The sequence below is a fragment of the Pogonomyrmex barbatus genome, unplaced genomic scaffold (genome assembly GCF_055798465.1).
Source record: "Pogonomyrmex barbatus isolate J1 unplaced genomic scaffold, ASM5579846v1 scaffold7, whole genome shotgun sequence".
In the NCBI taxonomy this organism is placed as follows: domain Eukaryota; kingdom Metazoa; phylum Arthropoda; class Insecta; order Hymenoptera; family Formicidae; genus Pogonomyrmex; species Pogonomyrmex barbatus.
In genome coordinates, this window is record NW_028297171.1 from 8,016,351 (window position 1) to 8,039,826 (window position 23,476).

Consider the following 23,476-nt stretch of genomic DNA (forward strand, 5'->3'; position numbering starts at 1 on the left):
AATTTTTTTTAAACATTACAAAGCGCGCGCCATTTATTGTTTAACATTATATATTTTTATATAAAATGTTTATATCACATACTGTATAATTTCACAACTAAAACTTCACACAAGTATTAATATTAACATTTGAACAGTTATGTCATACGAAGTGAGCAAAGTGAAAGAATAATTAACATCGTAGAAAAGTGTCAACAATTTTACACGACTTTTTTATAAATGGAATTTAATATAAAATTAACTCTTAATATATTCACAACATATTAATTAAATTTTGTATAGAATATAAAAATTTGCAAATAAATTGAATATATGTATATGTATTGTCGAAAGTATTTAGTATAATTCATTCTATTATAATCGTAACGATGTACCTATAACAATAGGTTCACGATAATTACAAACAATTATTTTTATAATAATGATCTAAACCAAATATCTTTAACATTGAACACTCTCAAATTCTTATGAATTCAATTATAATTTACACACTATTTTATAATATATACAAATAGCGAATAGCAATAACTACTTTATTATAACAATTATTTACTATATATGTATATAACACACATAAAATATATAAGATATCTATCTTTATAATAAGTTTTTAACTAGTTTATTGTATAAAGCAGCAAATGCACGATAATAGATTATTCGGAAGGCATTTAAAACGTAATGATTACAGCATTTAATATTGAGTCATCAAAAGACGCTGTAGAGCTTCGTATTAGTTAAATATTATTTGTAATATTGTTGAATATTTCGTTTCACACACATTGTAGATATTGTGGCCTTCAAAACTGTTTACGATTTTTGATCGTGGTATGTATGACGCGCGGCGCGCGCCATGTTTACGGGCGCTTCACGTGTTATCATTCTTTATCGTTCGTACGAACAGGTAGCGGCGCGTATCGCTCCGCGTTTCTTCATATTCCTTCATTATCAAATGATATCAAACATTGCCGTATCGTATGAATATAATAATAAATGCTTATTAATGATTGATTAACTATTCATAAATATATTGAAACGTACGCGTATATTATTAATATATTATTAATAATATTAATATCATCCAACAATAATATATTAATGTTATTAATAATATTAATAACACACGCAATAGTCATCGATTTTTAATTAACATTCTACCGCTGATTTAAATGAGTGAATAAACTGTTAGATTAATAATTCACAAGCATATCGAAACGATACTCTCTAATGAAATATATACACACGTTATTTAATGTATTCGATGTATTGTTAAAAGCTAAAGTGTAAGTTAGATATTATTTGTAATATTGTTGAATATTTCGTTTCACACACATTGTAGATATCGTGGCCTTCAAAACTGTTTACGATCTTTGATTGTGGTATGTACGGCGCGCACGCGCGCCATGTTTACGGGCGCTTCACGTGTTATCATTCTTTATCTGTTATCAGTCTTTATCGTTCGTACGAACAGGTAGCGGCGCGTATCGCTTCGCGTTTCTTCATATTCCTTCATTATCAAATGATATCAAACGTTGCCGTATCGTATAAATATAATAGTAAATGCTTATTAATGATTGATTAACTATTCATAAACGTATTGAAACAATATCTTTTTAATAAAGTATATGCATATGTCGCGCGACTTATTTCTTGGAAATTTATGGCTTTTTGTAAATGATAACCCCTCCGATGGGTACGGCATTGACGTGGCGGAGGGACTGAGTATTCCGAGGGGTTTCGTACCCCAAAGACGAAGAAGCCAATAGTATCCATTGCACCATTATTAATAATTCAATATTACAAATAATATCTAACTTACACGAAATACTATAGCTTTTAATAATCGAACATTAAATAATGTATAGAGACATTTCATTAGAAAGTATCGTTTCGATATGCTTGTGAATCATTAATCTGGCAGTTCATTCACTCATTTAAATCGGCGATGGAATGTTGATTAAAAATCGATGACTATTGCGTGTGTTATTAATATTATTAATAACATTAATATATTATTGTTGGATGATATTATTAATAATATATTATTATAATAATATTATATTATATATTATATTATATTATATTAATAATATACGCAATAGTCATCGATTTTTAATCAATATTTCACCGTTGATTTAAATGAGTGAATAAATTGTCAGATTAATAATTCACAAGCATATCGAAACGATACTCTCTAATGAAATATATACACATGTTATTTAATGTTCGATGTATTATTAAAAGCTAAAATATAAGTTAGATATTATTTGTAATATTGTTGAATATTTCGTCATAGTCAGATCATTGATGGAGCAGTCTCGCTCTGTTGTGTACGTACGGCGGAGTCGTGTTTATAAGTGTTAGTTGACGTGCTATCATTCATTCACCGGCATTCATACGGACAAGTCGCGATGCGCATCGCTTCTTTGTATTTCTTCGCACATTTCTTTCTAACTAAACGTTATCATATCTTACGAAATAATATCTTGTGTAATAATAAATGCTTATTAACTGATATGATTCGTAAGCGAAATGAAAACTCTACAACAAGATTATATATATATATATATATATATATATATATATATATATATATATATATATTTCGCGACTTATTTCTTTGAAATTCACAACTTTGTATAAATAACTTTTGTAAATTCACAACTTTTGTAACTTTTATACCCCTCTAATGGGTACGGCCTTGACGTGGCAGAGGGGCTCAGTATTCTGAGGGGTTATCCAAGCGGTACTATTAGTCAGCAGAATAATTTGCCGATTAATTGTGCTACTTGAGTACGTAACCTCAAAGACGAAGAAGCTAACTAGTACCCGTTGCACTGTTATTAGTAACATTAATATTAACGTTAAGTAATATTATTGTTATTAATAATATACTAACACAGCATAGCCACGAGTTGTGAACTGCAGCCAGTTCGTCGCGTCGCGCGTTTGCTTCGGGAGTGCCGTACAAATGATCGGACTAACAGACTTTTCCTCACCCTGCGAAGGCTCGTTTGAAAAATATCACAGTTCGAGCCGGTCGAGTCGCACTGTCAAGGGGTGCAGGGAGCGTGGGATCTCATTGAGGCGTAGTCGGCTACGTCTTCACGCCACGTGCGCCGCGGCACTGGTGATGCCGGCTGTGAATGTTACACGCACTCGCTATCGCTTGATGTGTTGTGTTTCGCACAGTTGCAAACTGCATTAAACGGCTGATTGAGAACACGCTCTGTCTTCGACAAGTGGTTCGGTCCTAATCGGTAAGATTTCAATCGGCTGACTTGTTTTCGTCGCTTCTCTTGATTTCTTATTTTCGACACAGCATTGCCACGAGTCGTGAAAGGGCTCCTATGTGGCGCGTGCGATTATTTAATCGCCAACAATCTTTATTTTCCCTTCCTTAATACCTTACCCTTCCCCTTCCTAAACAAATCGCGTTTAATCTGACTCGATCAGAGCTTAGTTCGGGCGGTTATTGCGTGTGCCGAGAGGCTGGATCCCAGTTGTCCGATTGTCTAAATTGTTAGGCATCGGCGGTGAGTACCTTTTCTCTCGTCACGTCTATCAGCCTTCTCGATAGCCCGGGTGACTTTTGATATTACGTGTATGGTATCCGCCTTGGTGATTCGACCTGAACCGTTGGCTATGCGATAGTTGAGTCAATTTTAGACGTTATTTCTAAGAAACAAGAGACGTCGAATCAAGTCAGTCGATTCATCTTCTTCCGCTTCGGTCCTAGCCTTTGCTCGAAGAGTTACCGTGTGTCCCGAAAAGCTCACCGACTCGGGTGCTGACTGGACCGACGGAACTTGATATTTTCACGGGCAGTTAAACGCGGAGTGCCGTCAAGTATCGACGACGAAAGACGGCGAAAGACTTTTATCGAAAGTTAGTCCGCGCGCGATTAAAATAATTCGCGAATGTTTTTCGCGAGTGTCCTGTGCTACGAGGACATCCGACGACTCGACACCTTGAGAGGAGGAGGAGGTCTAAGAGAGGCATCGGGCACCGGCGGAGCAACCTTGCGGTAAATATATATTTCTTGTCAATATTAATTATTTTTTTATTTGGATCATTAAATTTAAATAATTTAAAATTTAAAATAATTTAAAATAATTCCGAAAAGAAAAGCAAAAAGTTTAAAGTTTTATACAAATTTATTTCTATAAAGTTTTTTTTTTTAATTATATATTTATTTTAATAAATATCTAATAGAAAAGTAAATAGATTTGAGATTACGCATAAGAATTACTTTTTAAAATATCTATTGTTTCGAGCGCTGCTATAATTTGCATCTGTTTGTCTGTTACAGAATCATCGTAGCTACGTTGCAGATTAACTCCGCTGTTGCGCATCGGGTCGGTGAGTGACAAATTTTTTATATTGGAGTGACAAATCTGTGAAATTTATATTAGACTATTTTTATATATTTATTATTAAAGTATTGCAGTTGGATATGTTTTCACAGATTTGTTGCCCTAAAATGGATAGATTTAAATAGTTTAGAGTTGTATATTTAATCCTGGTATTACACTATTTATTGATTTTGTAATGCACTTACATACAAATGCAAAGAGCTCAAGAAATAGAGTTCTTTGTATCAATGTTTGATTATTTTATATTGTTTTTTGTATTTTATCTGCAAGATGTATAAATTGCTCAAAAATTTTCAAATAATAATATAAAAATAATAATATAATTTGGTTTAAGAAATTAAATACATATGTAACATATAAAGTAATATAGATAATTTAAAAATAATAGTTTAATTAATTTATTAAGTATTTTTTTTTTACAATATATTAATATATGGAATTTATTAAATTTATTAAACTTTTGGAATAAATATTTAACAATAGTGGATACAACATAAAAGAAATTCAGTTAAATTAGTATTCTTTAAAAGCATTAAATTTTTATTTCAAATATTTTTATGATACATATTTTTCAATATAAATGCAGAAATATAAATGGTGTTATATATAAATTATGACTCTCTAAGTTGAATTACTATGACTTAAAAATCATAGTAAATCTCGAGACCCGATCGCCACTGTCCGAATCGATTGGGCATTGTGTCTATGACTATCTTAGACTGAGCACATTAGACCAACAGCCCAGTCGGGGTAGGGATTAACTGGAGGTCACGGTCCTCCGATCTATCCTGAGCCCACATTCTAGGCGTACGAGACCTTCGGGAAATCTCTATTGCGTCTATACTGCAAGCTGCCCAAAGGAGGCTTAAAGTAGTCTGAGAGTAGGCATGTACTCTCGCCTTCCGGAGGAAACGTGCCCTTGCAGAGAAGGTTTGTCAGGTGTCCTGGCTTTACGAAGTCCAGTGCGCCGGGCTGGCGTTTGTTGTTTGGACCCGTGAGTTCTAGCGGCCTGGAAACCGCGTCGTGCTGGTGCCTATTGACATTTGGGCATGTGCCGTGAGGGTTGAAAAAGAAAGAGAGTCATAGTTTATATTTATGTGTAGTAAGAATATAAATAAATATATTATGTATATTTTTTATTTATCTATCTTTCCTCTTCCTTTCTATCTTCCTTTATTTTATTACCAGGATTAAATATTTAAATCGGTGCATAAAAGATATATTTATAGTATATATATATATATATGTATATACTATATGAAATTTAGAAATTTTTTAATGATATATACCATTAAACATAAGTGAATGTTTAGCGAACATTAATAACAAATTATATACGTGCCGATTTGATCCTAATCATGTTTAATCTATCCATCTATATTAATTAATAACTTGGCTTTACGTAAGGTAAAGCAAACTGTAATATGACGTGATACTTTATTAATGTTTGAATGACCCTTGCGATCGACACGATTTTATGATCGACGTCCGCGTGTAAAAGCAAAAAATCTGCCGGCATTGAAAGATTAACCGATAATTGAAGGAGTATATCTCCTTCTTATGATCTCTGGTATTATATGGCATCATATGTAGCCAGAATCTCTGGCTATATGGTCAGAATCAACGATGGAGCAACGTGGCCAGGAGCAACGAAAGGTAGGTCCAATCTGGCCTGAAGAATCATGAAAGATTAGTCGATACTAATCCAAGTAAATGGTAAAGATTTTTAAACATCCGTACAATTGCACGTGATTACGGGAGGGAAATGACAAAATGTAATCTTTGTCTTTTACAGATTCCTGAATATTGATTTCTTCCCTGAATATATTTCCCATTGGTTAATCGCGGAACTCTGCTGGATCAGCTAGCAGAAAATAGGGATTCGTTTAGGTAGGAAAACTATGGAAAAATTTACGTAAATATTTAAAATTTAGGTAAATGGAGATTAAAATTCAATAGATAACGACGCTATGAAAATTCGGGTGGATAAGAATTTGGGTGGGAAAGAATTGATGTATATATAGTCAATATATAATACATACATATAATTTAAAAATTAAAAACTCTATGATAAATCCATTTAAAATATTAATTGTAAATCGTTAATTAAGAAATAATATGGATAGGTAGAAAAAATAGGAAACCATAGGTAGGAAACCAAATAGGTAGAAAACCATAAAAATTTGAATAAACAATTTATAATTATAAATTGTTATATTATTTTGTTATATCATTTGTGAATTAAAGTTTGGATGAGTTTTCGGTCGGGTAGGAATATTAAAAGATTTGATAAAATGAAAAAAAATCTATAAATATAAGAATTAAAAATTTGCTAAATCTATATAAAATGTTAATTATAAAGTTTTAATTGAAAAGATAATATGAATAAGTAGGAACATAAACATTATATAAATATTCGACTATAAAAATGTTACATAAATAAATAAATAGCAACATTACATTAATTTATAAATTAAAAATTGATATATCTCTAATCAGGTAGGTAGATATTAAAAAATCCGGATAGGTAGGTAAATTGTTATAATATAATCAAAAGTTGTTAAATCTATTTGAAGTATTAATTGTAAAAGGAACAAAATGTAATAAATAGCATTATTCATTTTGGCATCCTAGATACTTAATAATTTTTTTTCACTTTTATATAAAAATTTAAAATATTTATAAAAATATTATCTATTACATTCTGTTCTTTGAACATATTCTTTATTCATTGTAATGACTTGTTCAATTGTAAAAGTTTAATTAAAATAGGAAAATGGATAGAATAATATAAATAGCGATATTGTAACATATTGTATTGTAAAAATTGATATCTTATGTAAAATGATAACTGTAAATAACATAATTACAAATTAATTATGTCTATATTAAATATAGATGATTGATGTGTTAATATTTGATTGTGAATGTTTGATTGTGTATTAATTAAAGAAATAGAAATTCTATTACATTTATTTTTATTATTTATTTTTATTATTATTTCTGAATTATACGCAATTATGTTTATATGTACTAAATGTTCATACATTTTAAGTAAATATTGAATACTGAAAACAATTATCTATATATATTATAAGAAATATATATAGAAAATATGTAATACAATAATGTAATATAATAATAATAAGATAATACAGAAATCCTTAAATTAATGTTTAATAATGTTTAATAATTATTTGATTTAAAAATTGTTTTTTTTTTAATTTGCATACAAAATGGCAACTTTGATTTTTAATATTAAAAAGTCATTAATAGATTTGAATAGCTTTTGTTTTAAATTTTCCCATTTGAAATTAGTAATTAATAATTAACTGCACAGTATAAAATTATTGAATAATTATAAGATTTGATATTACAATTATCAAATATTACTATCTCATTCGTGGAAGTTGATGCACTTCCAGTATTTTAAAAACGTGGATACAATCGCGAGAATTATTGCAGAATTTGAGATATTATTAAAAAATGTAAAAAAACCTTTTCTCGCATTTAATTATTGTTTCAAATTGTTTTAATTAAATCTTGTTTTTAATTAAATATGTTGAAATTTATGCGTTGCGTTAAATATTTAGCAATTAATTGATTATTATGTTCTATAAATGTTAATTGTGAAAAAATCACCGTATTATTTTCATGTTCTTAAATGTAATCACTGTCTCAACGATGAATCTTTCCTTCATGCCAGATAAATATTTGCGAATGTAGCTGGAAAATCAAAATAATCTTTTTAATGAAGAGTTTTTTCTTAAGGGTTTTCATAGGATCAATCCGCGACGCTTAGTTCGGCAATCTATTGGGAATTTTCTATACAGGAGCAGAATTAATTTCGAATTTTCTTGACAATTCTCGGAAGCAGTGATTTCAATAATTAACAATAACTACTAATATTTTTTAAGGTTGAAATGCAGAATTAGTTAAATATTCAGAGAAAAGATTTTCTTATTTCTAAGTGTTTTTCTGTTATTATTAATATTTTAATTTGTGGTGTCTTTACGACTTGATACTAGAATGAAAGTGGATGGCGATCTCTTTACAAAGATTTGAATTATTGCTATTATTTATATATGTATAAAGAAAATCATAATTAATCATAATTCATTTTTAGAAAAGATTTTTAGAAAGATTTTTCTCTTAATATATGGTTACAAAAGAATATATCTTATTTTTTAACTTTTGGTTTCTTTTTAGAAGCTATTTTCAGGCTTCATTTCCAGGGAATCCTGCTATACCAGAATAGTATATGTAATTCTGAAGTAAGTTATAATAACTTATTTCAAAGTAATACTTTGACATGTAAAATACATGTGCAAACAATATCCTCTTTATAAAATAAATCAATATTCTTTTTTTAAATGCTTTGAAATGCTTGCTTGAATATTATTAAATATATATAAATACATGAAACATTCGAAATAAGTCGATTTGGATACCTCGATAATGAGATATTAATAATTTAAAATATTTAAATATTATATTTAACTTTTATATAATTTTATTTAAACATTAGTCTAAATATTACATAAAAATTATGAAAAAAATATAATAAAGCGAGAAATATTATCAATTTAGATATGAAATTTTTCAAGTCTCATTATTATCAGTGTCGACTTACTTCGAATAGTTGATACCCAAGACTTTTTTGTACTTGCATATATAACAAAGACGCATGTATTTTAGTATTTAAATATATTTTTTTGTAATCATTTTTTCTTAAAAATTGTTTTATTCATATACTTTGTGGTAAGAGAAAATATTTTTAATAAGAAACATGGAAGAACATTTTTTTCGTGTTAATTTGTATTTAAAGATGATGAGACAAAGTACTGAAACATTTGTTAAGATCAATTAAATCATCGCGAAAATATTTAGGAGTTACATGATATTTGCATTATGCAAAGATTTAAAAAATATTGACTGTCATTAATTCGCCGAAATCACTGCTATTGTCAACAGTCTGGAAGAATCAGCATTTGTTTGTTTCTCCCTGAAGAGGATTTTCTGATATTCGGCAAATAATTTAATTTTTCTTTGCAGATTAATTCTACAAAATCCGATGAAAAAGCTAGGCTGCTAAGATCGTCCTTCATCTAAAAGATTAGTCTTTTTTGTGTTGACGACTAACCAATATATATTCGGCAAAGAGATTTTGATTTGTTTAGATTGAATTAGTTATCATTAGTTATCATAAAACGTGGCAATAACACGGTCATTTTAAAACACTCGTCAAGTGCATTCTATAAGTGCATTCTATCTTTGATAATAGAATAGGTATTAATTATCAAGCAAACGAATAATTATACGCATCAGACAAATTACATGATATAATCAGATATCGCGAAAATAATCTTTCTGTTCGTCGTTTACTATAAATATTAGATCGTGATTTTGCTTTTTATTTGATTTTTGTCTTACATCAAATCTTATCACATATCTTTTTATACATTTTTACATTTTCTGAAGATTGAGAAATAAAGTAATTATTACATTTATTAACGATTCTTTTGATTACAATTTACTTAAAGTTTATAATACGATATATATAATCTATAGTTACAATACGCTCTATAGTTACAATTTCATAATTATAATGATAAATCGCATAATAATTAATAATGATAAATCACATAACTACCATTTATTAATGCCTCGTAGAAAAATTACTTTTGTGTTATTATTTATTATTAAAATTTAATATATTTTAATATATTTTAATATATTTTATGTAATTCTGCATTAAAATATGTTGTAACTAAAATATAAAAATATAAAATATAAAAGCCCTGAAGCCCTTTTTTATACATTTTTATACATTTTATTAATTAATACATAAAATATATAATTAATACATTATTAATTATATATTTTTAATTTTCATTGTATTTCATAATTACATAAAAATAAAAAATAATTCTAAAATAATTCTAAATAAAAATAATTCTATTGTAACTTGCAAAAAGTATTGTATTTTTATCATATTATTATATTTTACATAATTATGTACTTATATTTAATTTATTATGTATGATTTGGTATCTAAAATTTAATTGTATACAAGTAATAAAAATTAAACAATTTAAAATGTTTGCTAAAAAAAGAAGGCCGTCGATTGAAATTGACAGGAATAATGGAGAGTCTTCACAAATTCAGATTTTATCAACTAGATATTCCGATCAAACGATAATAATTTTTATTACTTGTACTAAACAATATTACTATATTATACAAATTTTATTGTTGCATTATATTATGTATTATAATGTTTTTTTCTTTGTTATTATCTTTGTTATTATTTTTTTGAATTTTATTTTGTTGTAATATAAAATTTACATAAAATATATTTTATTTGTTGTTTATTTGTTGTTGATTATGTATTTTCATATTTATTCAGTTATTTTTTATTAAATTATATGGTATAAAAAATAATAAATGTAAAAGAATATAAAACGTACGTAAAAAAAAAAGACCGATTGAAATCTCTACAAATTAATTAATTTCTAAAAATATAATAGAAATTATGAGATAGAAGTTTATTAACTTAATGTCATTAAAATTATAGTAAATAATCAATAAAATATATTTCCGCCAACTATTGTATTGCTACGAATATTCACATTTGGTACAAAATTGTTAATTATTGGAATTTTTAAAATTGTTAATTATTGGAATTTTTAAGTGCTGATATAATTATTGAATTAGCCTAAAACTAACGGGAATATTTGACGGATGTCATAATATTCGATTGCTTCTTGTAATTTCTGCAAGTAAAATTGAATATATGTAGCCACATACATTCATGTAGATGTATTTCGTTAAATTTTATGTAGGACATGATGTAATTTTTCATCGTGTCGTGATAATGCTGCTATAATGTCTTTAGCATTTTGACGGTTTGTTTCAAGACAGGGAGCAAATTTACATATCTTGTCTTCCATTATCACAATGCCCCACTGTATGCATAGTTGTAATTTTAAACGTTCGGGAATTAATATTATTTCTCTTATTTTAATAATACGAGTATATAAATATAGTAATGAATTGGGAATCACTTTTTTAGAATTTGATGCAAGAGCTATGGCAAGAATTATTGCAATAGGTGGATTTTCTAACTGAGGTAGTACAAAGGGCATCAGGCCTGAATATATTTTTGGAGGGAGATTGCAAGGAAAGAAGTATGCAGTCTCATAGCAATTGTCATAATCGCAGAACCATGCTACACTTGGAAAAGAATATGCTACATGGAATACTGTTAATTTTTCAAAAGTAAAAGATGACTCAAAATCTATTTTGTATTTATCTGTCATTATTTTCTTCAATAATATAGCTGTTTCGCATGTTGTAAACATTTTATCGTGTTTAACTTTCAAATTATATAAGAAGCATATAATGTGGATGTCTTCTTCAAATGTCATAATGTTAGAAAAAGTAACTGATTGTCGTATATTACCTGAGAGAAAATCGAAAATTATCTCTTGAATAATGTCAGGTTTTTTAGCATTTGTTTGCATTATATGCTGAATAACATCTTTTGGATTGTATACGGCGTGAACTGTTTTAAATGCTGCGAACTCGTCAAGGAAATCTTTCTCAAGGATCTCTGCTTTTGTTTCTAATAAATGCCTTATATGATGCAATATCAAAATATCTTGCAGTTTTCCAGTTACATCTTGAACTGTAAGAATCTTTGGTATTTCGTTAAAAGAACGAGCCTCCATGTGAACTGATTGATTAAACTTTGCTTTTTTGATGTTATGTCAATGCCAACGTGTGCACGATTTCCGTTTTTGCGCTACGAAATATTTAAAATAAAATAAAATAAGTTGCAAAACTATCGATTTAGTGCGATTTGCTGCATAGCGACATTACATGCAAAATAATGCTTTTAGTCGTAATTGTAAAAAACGAAGTAAAACACAAATGAAAATGAGATTTGCTTGAACAGATTTTTTTATGTCTCGAAAAAACTTACGTAAAATACAAATATGTTTTAAAAGATTAAGTTATTTATTTATAATTTATAATTTATAATAATTAAGTTTATTGTTGTATTATACATACCTGCACGGAGGTTAATTTTTTGCGAATATATTGTTGCAAGCTACTTGATTTCGTGGAATTTTTCTAATTGCGAGCAGTTTTATATCAAATATCTAAGAAGGAAAAAGTGGGAAACAAGGTAGATATTGTCTCTGTTTGTATTTATTATTAACAAGAGTTATATACATGCCAATCTATATTTGTGTTTTCGTATGATATAAACACAATGATACATAGATAAGAATTTTGAAGAAAGTTATTCGAATACTTATTAAAATCTGCTATTATTTATTTTTTTACTTTTTAAATTATTAAATAATCTAAATGATATAATGAATATATATGACACGAAATTATCTTTTAAAAAACAGGATAGACGCCAAGTGCATTACAAAAACATATGTCACGCGAAAAAATACTCTACTAATATATAAGCGCGTTGTAATTTTTATTAAATTTATTTGTATATTTTTTGAATTTTATTGAGTTTTATGTCGTTGCATTTTATTAAATAACGTTTTAAATTTGAAATGATATATATACATATATATGTTTCGCCGATTTATAATTATTATAATGAAAACATTTGACATGTCTATCAAATAATATATTTTATGTTATTTGATTCTTATAATTTTTATAATTCTTTAATTATTTGATTAAAAATATTAATATTTCATATGTATCAAATATATACTTACATATACTTTCACTTATGTTACGCTATTACTTTAAATTATTTTTTTGTTTGTTTATTATATTTATTAAATAAAGTATATTCAAAATTTATTATTATATTACTTAACTACATTCTTTCTAAATTACCAGGGAAAATTTTCAATTCGAGAAAAACGGGAAAAAAATTTGTAGATAGAGCTTTTTTGACATGTATTTATGATGGATCTTCTCGCGAATGGTTCGATTTCTTATTTACATGACGATGCGAATGATGACAATTTAATTTTGTAAATGTCATGATTTGTAAAAAGATTGATTGTGGCGTTTATCCCTTTCGTCCTCAGCGTGATCAACAGCTGCTGACGATCGTCGTCTTGGGTCGACTTCCTACAGCGAGATGTATTTTCATCGCCGATGAATGCTTGCCTACAAACGCTTCTATTTTCTGTAGCCCAGTTTACGAAGGGCCTTTAGGTCCACGTCACCGTAATAGTCTTGGCTGGGAAAATATTGCATGTGATTTGATCATAACATGTAATTATCATTGGTCTTTGAAATATGATTTATATCATTCATAATTTTTGTATGAGACGTGTCGTTTTTTTTTTTTATAATTTATAATCTGACTGACTTCGAAAATCAGGAAGTTCGATCGAAGATTGTAGTTTCAGGAGAAAAAAAACTTAGATCGCAGAAGAAAGAACAAAGAATAACAATCACTTTGTGTATACCAGACAATATCTTGTAAATAATTTTATGAATAAAATGTGTAATTTGTGATTGATTTTTTATCTCTCGACTTAGAGGTAAGAAAATTTGACAAAGTTGTAATAGAATATTATGTACTCTGTTGAAGTATAATGTACATTCTTTTCATTATTATTTTAATTAATAAAGTTAATTGGATATGTAGAGAGTCGACGTACATGTTAAGATACGAGTTTTCAAGCTTCTACTAGGTTTCAAATTAAAACGTTTAGGATTTGATCAATACATTGCATACGTTACGGTTAAGTTGTATACATATGTAACATCATTAGGCAATAGTTTAACATGCAACGAGTAGCTACACAAAAGGTGTTAAGAAATTATTGAATACAATATTAAATACAGTAAAAATTAAAAATGAAGAAATCTGTCAATATCAATAATTAGCGATCGATTCAAATGGTTTAAGGAACAGGATTAACAGAACAAATAGATAGAGAAATTATCTATATTCTCACCACATATTTAATATTAAATTAATTATAATGATTATCTAATTTTCTTTTCGAATGTACATATAAATACTATTGCAATCTTAAATAAATTTTATAATTATACATAATTTTAATTAAATGGATACATGTTAAAAATAAATACGATGTTAATATTAATTAAATAGAGCAGCGAATTATTAAATTATTAATTAATTATTATTAATTAAATAAAATTTTAATGCCAACATTAAATATGCGGTGAAAATATGATATATTGAAATCTTCGAAGAATTTTATTTTTTTATTGTATGGACTTTTCGCTTTATTTAAAGAACACGAAAAACCGGCCGATCTTGCTTACATAATAATGACGTCAAATATCGGAAAGATTTCCGAGTTATAGATTGGATCGTTAATAACGTGAATCCAACGGATCTTGATCTCATACGCGATATGAAATCGATATCTTTTACTTTTCTTATTGTGTGTTTCATTGAAGAATTAAAATCAATATAATTTCATTAGATTTAATTCTTTAGTTGGAATATTTCTATCGAGAATGGTTTTTGCAAAATTTAATTATATTTTACAATAAAAAATATTTTATTATTTTACAATACTTTACAATAGAAATTCTCAGGAAAGGCATTTAAAATAAAACGTTTCTGAAAATATATTATTTAGAAAAACTAATATATTATTAAAATAAATCAGAATTTGCATTAATAGAATAATAAGATGACTACAAATGAAATAATTAATGGAATGTATATATTTTTAAAAAATGTGCAAGTTTGATTGCAAAAACAATTCTCAATGCTCTCTTATGTTCTCGTTATTACGAAATTATAGGTCTCTTCCACTTTTATGATAAAGAAAAAAGGGAAAAGGAAAAAGGAAAAAAATAGATTAAATATAGTTTATAAGTGTATATATATATATATATATATATATATATATATATATATATATATATAAAATAACATCTAAAGAGAGGATGAGTTTTTTATTAATTAAAAGAAATTGCCAAACGCCTTATTAATAAAAAGCAATCGCCAATGAGGCGTCACAATTAATTTTTATAAAATATCAGTCGTTTGAGCATTTGTCAGAAAATTGTATGCTATATCATAACTGATAGTTATTATCAATTAGGCATTAATTGTATAAAAAAAGATAGCAATTTTGACAAGATTTTAATTCTGTTTAATCTAAGGATTTCTAATTATAAATTATGATTAATAATTTTACATGACATACATTGAAAAATTATAAAAATATAATTTTGGCAAAAGTTCTGCCAATTTTTCCAAATTTTGTTTTGACAACTAAAAATAATATTAAATTTTTTAATAGCAATATATATTACTGCTTGTATATATTGCAAAATGTAATATATACAAGCACAAAGAATACTTTTTACGTGATTTCTTGAAATTCGTGATTACTCGTCGCACTAATCGGTCGTGCGTATACATGTCTCTGTTCCCCTTTCTTTTATTCTATTATAATTATAAAAATAACATATGTTCTGTGTATACAGATTGCAAAAAGACGTGCGATTAGGACGACGAGAGGGAATCTCACGAGAATATATTAGGGCACGAAATTTATAGTAGTTCGATTGCATATTCTTCATCCTCTAAGAATCTCATAGATTTTGTTTCGAGATTTCGCTTCGAGATCGATCCTTGTGGGTCGCTAATTACTTCCCTTTCGGAGAAATCCTCTTTATGTAATCAAGATTGTATTTTCCTTCAATTATGTATGTGTATGCGAGTGTATGTATGTATGTATGTATGTATATATGTATGTATGTATGTAATGTCTGATAGAAAAAAATAGAAAAAGAAAAAGAAAGAGAAATGAAACATACAAAAGAATAGGAGACGAGAAAATGGGAAAAAAGTTAAAAGAGAAGAAAGAACAAGAAAGAAAAGGGAAAAAACCAAAAATATACTTTGATACACTTTACTGGCGTAAAATCGATATAAATTTAAACATTTTAAAATAAATTAAAGGGACAGTGCTAAAAAATATAGAAAATACAAGGAAGTTTGTAAATATTTTTATTATAGAATTAAACTAGAATTATCAAATTAAAAAAAATAATTTTTATGTTAAATGATAACATATTTGAGATAATAATTTATTTATTAAATGTTTGAATACGATAACATCATGATCCAGCATGATCTCATTATTGAAAAATTATATTGTAATAAAAAATTATTTTATTTTATAAAAAGAAATGCGACATTTTAATAATTTAATAATCTAGACTTCGCATCAATAATTTGCGATAGAATTTGATAAAATTAAATGGCGAGAACAAAAAAGAGAGAAAGACATAAAGAGAAAGAGTATAGAGAGAAGTAGAAAGACTAAAGAGAGATAAAGAGATAGAAAGGAGGAGTGAATGTGAAAGGGCGAGAAGAGGAAGAGTGAGATAAAGGATGAGATAATTCAGGATTTATTCCTGGAGGGGTGAAGGCCTCGTGGGCCCACCAATTGTTGAGGGCCTAGGTTTGAGGGCTGCCTGGTTCGGCTTTCTGGGTTCGTTCTGAATACCGGCGAGCAGCTCACTCTTCCGGATGCTCTTCAGGTCCAGGTCACCGTAGTAATCCTCACTGCGGAACAGAAACCGAGAAAAACCCGAAGGTCAGGACATGCTTGGTGCGCGCTACTGTGTGCTGCGGCGTGCTCTTGCGTTATGCTTGCGGGCGAAATGCACATGCATACACATAGAGGGGCTGTATTTGCATTTAGTCAGAAAAATTTGCAGATTGCGATCACAAAGTATCGCAAAGTTTCTTCTAAGGCATTGAGGGGGAAAGATTTTTTTTGCTTTTTTTTTTTTTTAGATGTACGTGTGTGCAAATTTTCACGATTAAGTATGCAGCATTTCTACAATTCGCCACGTAGATTGCCAAGCAATTAGAGTTTAATTTTGATTTAATATGTATTCTTTAAATTTATGTAACAAGGAATAATTCTAAATTATGCTTTTCTGGGCAATCTACGAATGGGAACGGCTAATATTATAACAAGATATTAGAACGATGAGACAGTTAACATATACATTAGCACTAGTATGTTAGAAGATCATTAAGAAATATAATTATTAATAATAATGATACTAAGTAACAGATATAAATATTTGTTAAGTCAGAATAATGTTTGATATTCGAGAAAAAAATTCGTTTTTACAATTGAACGTGAATTTACAATGCGATTCTTCAATCTTTAAAAGTACACGATTTGAATTGCATCAAATTCTCATTTATATTATTTTTTACGGCAGTTACGCAAAATGTCATTAACTATCGCGTAAGAATGCTGTAACGCGAATATCTTAATTATAGATCGTCCACAAATACAATCTCTTCCCGAAAGTTCTTAAACACAACTTTATTTAAGGAAGTTTCAGCTGTAATTATCAAGATAATCGAATTCAGATTTTTATAATGAGCCTACAATTATTTGTTATCTAATGCATCGTCAGTGTTATTATTGCTTTTGCACTTTCGTTGATATCTCATAACACGTATTTCTTTAATAATATGTTATTCCGTTAATTTAAAATAATAAACAATATTAAAAAAAAAATTTTAATATAAAGAAATAATATAATATAGAAAATTTTTCAGGAAACGATTTAATAACACACAGAATTGATTAATTGAAAAATTAATTAATTTTGCATAGTAAAACATTAACTTCTTTTCGGTTTTGAAGAGAAAAATTTGATTTTTAAAATCAAGAAAATCAAGAAAATATAAAAATTCTTATTGCACATTTTCTTAAAATCCCAAGATTTTTATTGCAATTGCCTTCTTTTTCTATTGTTTTAAAAGTTTAATAATTTAATTATGCAATTATTAATTAATTGTGCAATTTATTCTTTCCTGCATAAGTGAAGATATAGCAACTCTGAACGATCGTGTATTGAAGATTTCGTGTATTAAAGATGTATTAAAGACGATGCTCACCATCCAGGAACATCCTCCGGGTCCTCGCAAGCGCCGCTTCCGTCGGCGTCACCGATTTTGAAAACAGTGCCGATCGGGCAGCCGTATTCCCTGGCGATGCCCTCAAGGCATATGTAGTACTTTCTGCAGTCCTCCGGATGGGCGTGTCTGCTGAAGCTGCCGGATGCGCCGCTCACTTCGCCTGCAGCCGGACACGTAAAACCTCCGGCGACCTCTGCGTAACGCAATAAACAGATATATAACGTAAAGTGATAAAGAGATAGAGAAAGGCATCGTGTTTCTTCATAATTGCGATATTAATCGGTCTTGAGTTGGCGAATGAGAAATACGAGATATGAGAATGTAAAATTGTATATATGAGATAAAGAGATATGTTTGAGATTTTTAACGTAATAGTTACTTAAAAAACGGTAAAAAAAACGAAGTTAGATTTGAGAAAAAAATTAAGAAAATCTTGGTGGGATTAGCAGTGGCAGTGGGATGTATTAGGAATATAAAATCGCAATTTATTGTGGTGTGTAACGTAGAAAGGAAGTGAGTGGAAAGGAAATAGAAGGATTTGTGACAGTTGTATGTCTCAGAATAGAGAGGCGAGATTGTGACTGTACATTCTATGTATATCCTATTATCCGCGTCAAATCGCCCGTGACGAGTTCCTGGATGATTGGATCAGAAATCATGAGTCTACGTTATAATCGTTATAATCGGTTACATTAAAAAGAGAAGTCGCAACTATCAATTTCGATTAGTTCTTCTATAATCAAGGAAACTTTAGATTATGAAATTCTAGGGGGAATTTTTAGATAACATAATTATTATATAACGATAGAATTTTTTTATATACGTATAAAATAAATAATAATTATATATATCTTTTAGCGAATAATACACTACCTGTCTGTAAAAGTCTGAGCACACACTATTTCTTCGGGTTAAATTAAAAGCAACAAAACAAATAAGCTTATACAATTTATATTTCTTTTGTATTATATCAATAAAATATTTCTGAAATTTTTCTTATTTATTTCGTCACTTTTAATTTAAAGAATGAAAGAGATAGATGTTCAGATTTTTGATAAATGGTGTACATTTAAATATTATTCTAGCTCGAATTCTTTTCTTATCTGAACTGTTCTGACGTTCTTGGTCCGGAAGAAATCGATTATGCAATTTGCATGCGATGGACTTGTGATCATACCTTCATTTCTGCACTCGGGTACCTGATCGGCCCACATGCACACCCTGGCCTCACGGTCGTAGGCCAATCCGGGGCTGCACTGGTAGCGGGACGCCTCGCCGTTCCAACAATTCCAGAAGACGTCGCATTTCTTCTCGTCGGGAAAGATACCGTAAAGGCGGGCGCAGTGCGGCGTGCTGATGGGTGGTTCGAGCTGCGTGCGTTCGCCGCAATTCACGTTGTGCAGGTAGTCGCAGTTCTCGGTGAGGAACTTGTTATCAGTGGCATCGAATGCCAGACCGTTGCCGCACGTCTTCAATTCCGCCACGTTGTTGTCGCATTTCCAATATTTATCGCACGATATGTGATGGGGGTAGAACCCGAAATCGTCTGGGCATTTGAAGGATTCCTGGCCGCTTGTTCCTGAAATGATCAAGCAAAGATTGTAAATTGATGGGAACCTTGAGATCTTCTGTGATATATTAAATCAATCAATATTTTAATAAAAAGAAATCGTAGTTTGTATCATAAGTATACTTTTCATCAAAAATCTCAAAAAGAAAAAAGATTCTTTCTTGAAACAACGTTTATGATTCCGATTGAAACATGTCCGTCATGTTTTCAACAAAATAATTTATTTCGTGTTCTTTTATTTTCATCAAGAAATCAAAAAGAGTATTACTTTTACTTGCATATTCGCGGATCGTCAAGTCAAGTCAAGTTTTTCGAATCGCGATTAGAAACGATCCCGCCTTTAGTTCGATACCATACCGTTCTTGGTAGGAAATCGCAAGCTAAAATGGCTAACTGCCGATCGCAGCTCTCGAAAGAGAGCTTTCATTCCGATTTTCTCTTTCCATTCCCCTTTTTAACAGCAACAATCGCGAAAAAATGGCTGGTACACAGCCGAGAACCGTAACGATATGGGAGAATATAAAATCGGGGATAGATAAGACCCCCACCCCTTCCAGAGTTGCTTTTTCGCCGTACATACCAATCTGTGTTAATTTAATTATATCTCTTTCTTTCTTTGGCGCGCGCGCGTACGCAGCATATGACGCCTGAATAAGTTAAAATATCTTATGTAAGGGGCTGTGCGGGATGGTAACTTTCGCCGGGCGCTTTCACTTTGGGCCCGCGGCCAGGCCTCGGCCATAGCCGCTCGTGACTGGGCCTTCTCAGCATCCCGTTCACCCGGTTCGCGTCGCAAGTCTCAGTACGAGTCTGTATATGAATGTGTCTACGTGGAGTAGTATTCACTTTCGTTTTCCACGGGACCGGTCCCGCCACCGAAAGCGACTTCGAAATATTCATCGGTCAGGAGACCGCAGACAAGGTCCCCCTTTACCCCGTCCCAGTTTGACTTGTTTTGTAAAATATGCGGTATTAGGTCGTTATATAATTACTTGTTTAAAGTATGCAATAGTTATGTAAAGTACCAATTTACATATTAATATATTTTTGCATATATTATATATTATATATTAATTTTTGCATATAATAAAATTGCGATTAAACCGAGAATTGATCGAGAATTGACTGAGAATTATTCGATCTTTAATATATTGAACAAGAAAATAATCAAAGATAAAAATTTAAAGATGCTTGAAATATATGTTTTAAAAAAGTCTGAACAAAAAATTTTCATAAGTCATTTTACTTTCCTTATATCTTAATAATAATTTTTTTATTATATGTTTTTTCTCTATTTTCTTTCTCTTCTTTTTTTCACGATATCGACGATATGAAAATTTCATTATAAAAATTATGGAAGCTTAATATATAATATGAAATAATCAATTTAGTTATTAAATACTTTATGATATACGTTGATACAAAGTGCAACAAAAGAAAATTTCTAATATATGAAATTTTGATAAAATTTTGTTTTAAAATATCCTGTTTTTACTAAAAGATTGCGCATATGTTTCTTCTTAGTAATGATCTGATTTAATTAACTTGTATATAGAAATTCTATTCTTAATTTTTTATATTGTAAATCTGTGATATTTTATGTTAATAATTTTATAATTAAGTCAAATATTAAAATTATAAATTTCTTTGAGTATTTTTTGTTAATTTTTTTCAATTTTATATATACCAATGTTATATGATATTTTTTTATTAAAATTTTTTTCTCTTTTTAAATTCTTGATATATTAAGTTAAATGGAGAATTTGATATTAATTTACAGAAAATTTTAATATAATTTCTATTGCGATTAATCGTATTCTTGAATCTCTCTTTGGCAAGGAAGGAACAAAAAAGAGGGTCAAGATCTGGGCCAAGGTTATGTCACAGTGGAAAGAAAGCGTGGAAAATTTTTTAGGCCATTGGCAATTTTTAATTACCACGGCATTTAATTAACATAGTTGCAAGGTTAATAATGCCAAGAAGTTAATCGTTCTTAAAAGCAATTAAAATGTGCGATTTCACCAAGTACTAATTGACTTTTTTTATACTAAACATTACATTTTTTTAATGTATAAAGAAAAAATTTTAAGTAATTTTATAAAAATATATTAAGAAACATTGATGTAATATATATTATTCTAAGAAATATTTTTTAATTTGATTTTACAAAGAAAGGAACGAGTAAACATTATGTACAATGGTGATTGCAATTTAATGTAATTATTTTGTTATTGGAAATAATTATTAAATGATAATATTTTATTAAATGATATTTGTATTTTATTTCTTGATTGACTTTTTCTTGCATATTTAAGAAACACAACATTTAACATTTAAGTAAAAAAAGAAACATATTAACTATGCAATGTATTGTATAATTATATATGTAAATAAAAAATATTATGTAAAAGTTTTAATTTTAAATAAAAAATATATTATTTTAATTTGAAAGATTACATTTAAATATAATTTTTTAACTTTAAACATTTTTAAAGATATATATAAAATTTGTAAGATATATATAAACTTTGTTTTCCTAAATGAGTATATTTGATAGCATTATCAATTTAAATATTATATTTGAAAATAAAATAAAAATAATTAATAAATAATGATTTAATTTAAGATTACAATAGAAAGAATATAAGAAAGAGAGGAAGAAGGAGAGAGAGAGAGATGAAATGTTATCTGTAACTTGCACATGATACTGCGCGAACATGAATCAAGCGATCGCGATTTTAAAAGAGTTTCCAAGGAATTATCAAGTTCCTTTGATGCGGCGAGATTCTGGCGCAGGATTCCTCATTATATCCTGCCCTCGATGCAGGGCACGTAGGGCGCACTGCTCTACTCTACCACACGCGTATATTTCACACACTGACGATGAAATCTCCACTTTCTTAACGCCGAGTATCGCGTCTCACTCGCGATCTTCCGCGGCCCATTTTTAACTTCACCACCCTTATACCCTGCCCGATGGTGGCTGGTCTCTATTTACGTACCGGCGATCAGTATGGCGGCTATCACGTAGTACGTCCTCATGGTTCAACGAAAAAGTCGACTATGTGACGCGGGGATGAACGGAGAATTAACGAAAAAAAATTCTACAGGCACTTTTAAGGACACCGCCTCCGCTGCGTTGAGAGACAGAACTCTGTGTTTGGGCCCTGTCGTTCGCCACCTTTATATAAGTCATTGGTCACGTGTCATAGGTCCCTCTCCCCCCTTTCTATAACTGCCACCTCCTTCTTCGGACACTTCGAGAAGAGGTGCACCTCTCTACTTTTCTTGTATTTCTCTGTCTCCTCTCTCTCTCTCCTCTCTCTCTCTCTCTCTCTCTCTCTCTCTCTCTCTCTCTCTCTCTCTCCCGTCTCTCACTTTGAGACTTTCCGTCTTCCTTCTCTTCGTAATGCTATCCCTTTCTTTTCTTTCGTTTCTCACTCTCTTTTTCTCTCTTTCTATTACAAGACAGATTTGTGAAACAAAATGCCACATTGAATATTCCCATTGGATATATTTCCATTCTTGTCTCAGCCGTCTGTTTCTTGAATGAAGGAATCATATGAAAAAAAAATAATAAGTATT

The 23,476-nt window shown here is 29.2% G+C and overlaps 2 protein-coding genes across 3 annotated transcripts; both read right to left on the reverse strand.

Annotated features, from left to right (window-relative positions):
* Nucleotides 1-11,009: 11,009 nt before the first annotated feature.
* On the reverse strand, nt 11,010-12,648 carry LOC148934965 (uncharacterized). The gene is made up of 2 exons (XM_089083153.1): nt 12,450-12,648; nt 11,010-12,180 (listed from the first exon to the last, which is right to left on the reverse strand). Exon 2 carries the CDS (start codon nt 12,104-12,106, stop codon nt 11,204-11,206), a length of 903 nt encoding a protein of 300 aa, XP_088939279.1. The 5' UTR covers nt 12,107-12,180; nt 12,450-12,648; the 3' UTR covers nt 11,010-11,203.
* A 759-nt stretch (nt 12,649-13,407) lies between these two features.
* Gasp (Chitin binding Peritrophin-A domain-containing protein Gasp) lies at nt 13,408-23,033 on the reverse strand. Of its 2 annotated transcripts, none has more exons than XM_011648708.3 (4): nt 22,894-23,033; nt 19,499-19,900; nt 18,301-18,514; nt 13,408-13,605 (listed from the first exon to the last, which is right to left on the reverse strand). In XM_011648708.3, the coding sequence occupies exons 1-4, from the start codon at nt 22,931-22,933 to the stop codon at nt 13,545-13,547; spliced, it is 717 nt and encodes a 238-aa protein (XP_011647010.1). In that variant the 5' UTR covers nt 22,934-23,033; the 3' UTR covers nt 13,408-13,544. The 2 variants fall into 2 exon arrangements, with proteins under 2 accessions (XP_011647010.1, XP_088939280.1); XM_089083154.1 differs by lacking the exon at nt 13,408-13,605 and adding an exon at nt 15,298-16,938.
* Between the last annotated feature and the right edge of the window lie 443 nt (nt 23,034-23,476).

What these genes read in the sequence shown, in the direction of transcription:
- LOC148934965 (XM_089083153.1), bottom strand. Translation starts at nt 12,106, where the DNA reads ATGGAGGCTCGTTCTTTTAACGAAATACCAAAGATTCTTACAGTTCAA.
- Gasp (XM_089083154.1), bottom strand. Translation starts at nt 22,933, where the DNA reads ATGAGGACGTACTACGTGATAGCCGCCATACTGATCGCCG. An exon ending in ACCCGAGTGCAGAAATGAAG is followed by an intron (nt 18,515 to 19,498) that starts GTATGATCACAA and finishes TGCGTTACGCAG; the next exon opens with AGGTCGCCGGAGGTTTTACG. An exon ending in CCGGAGGATGTTCCTGGATG is followed by an intron (nt 16,939 to 18,300) that starts GTGAGCATCGTC and finishes TCTGTTCCGCAG; the next exon opens with TGAGGATTACTACGGTGACC.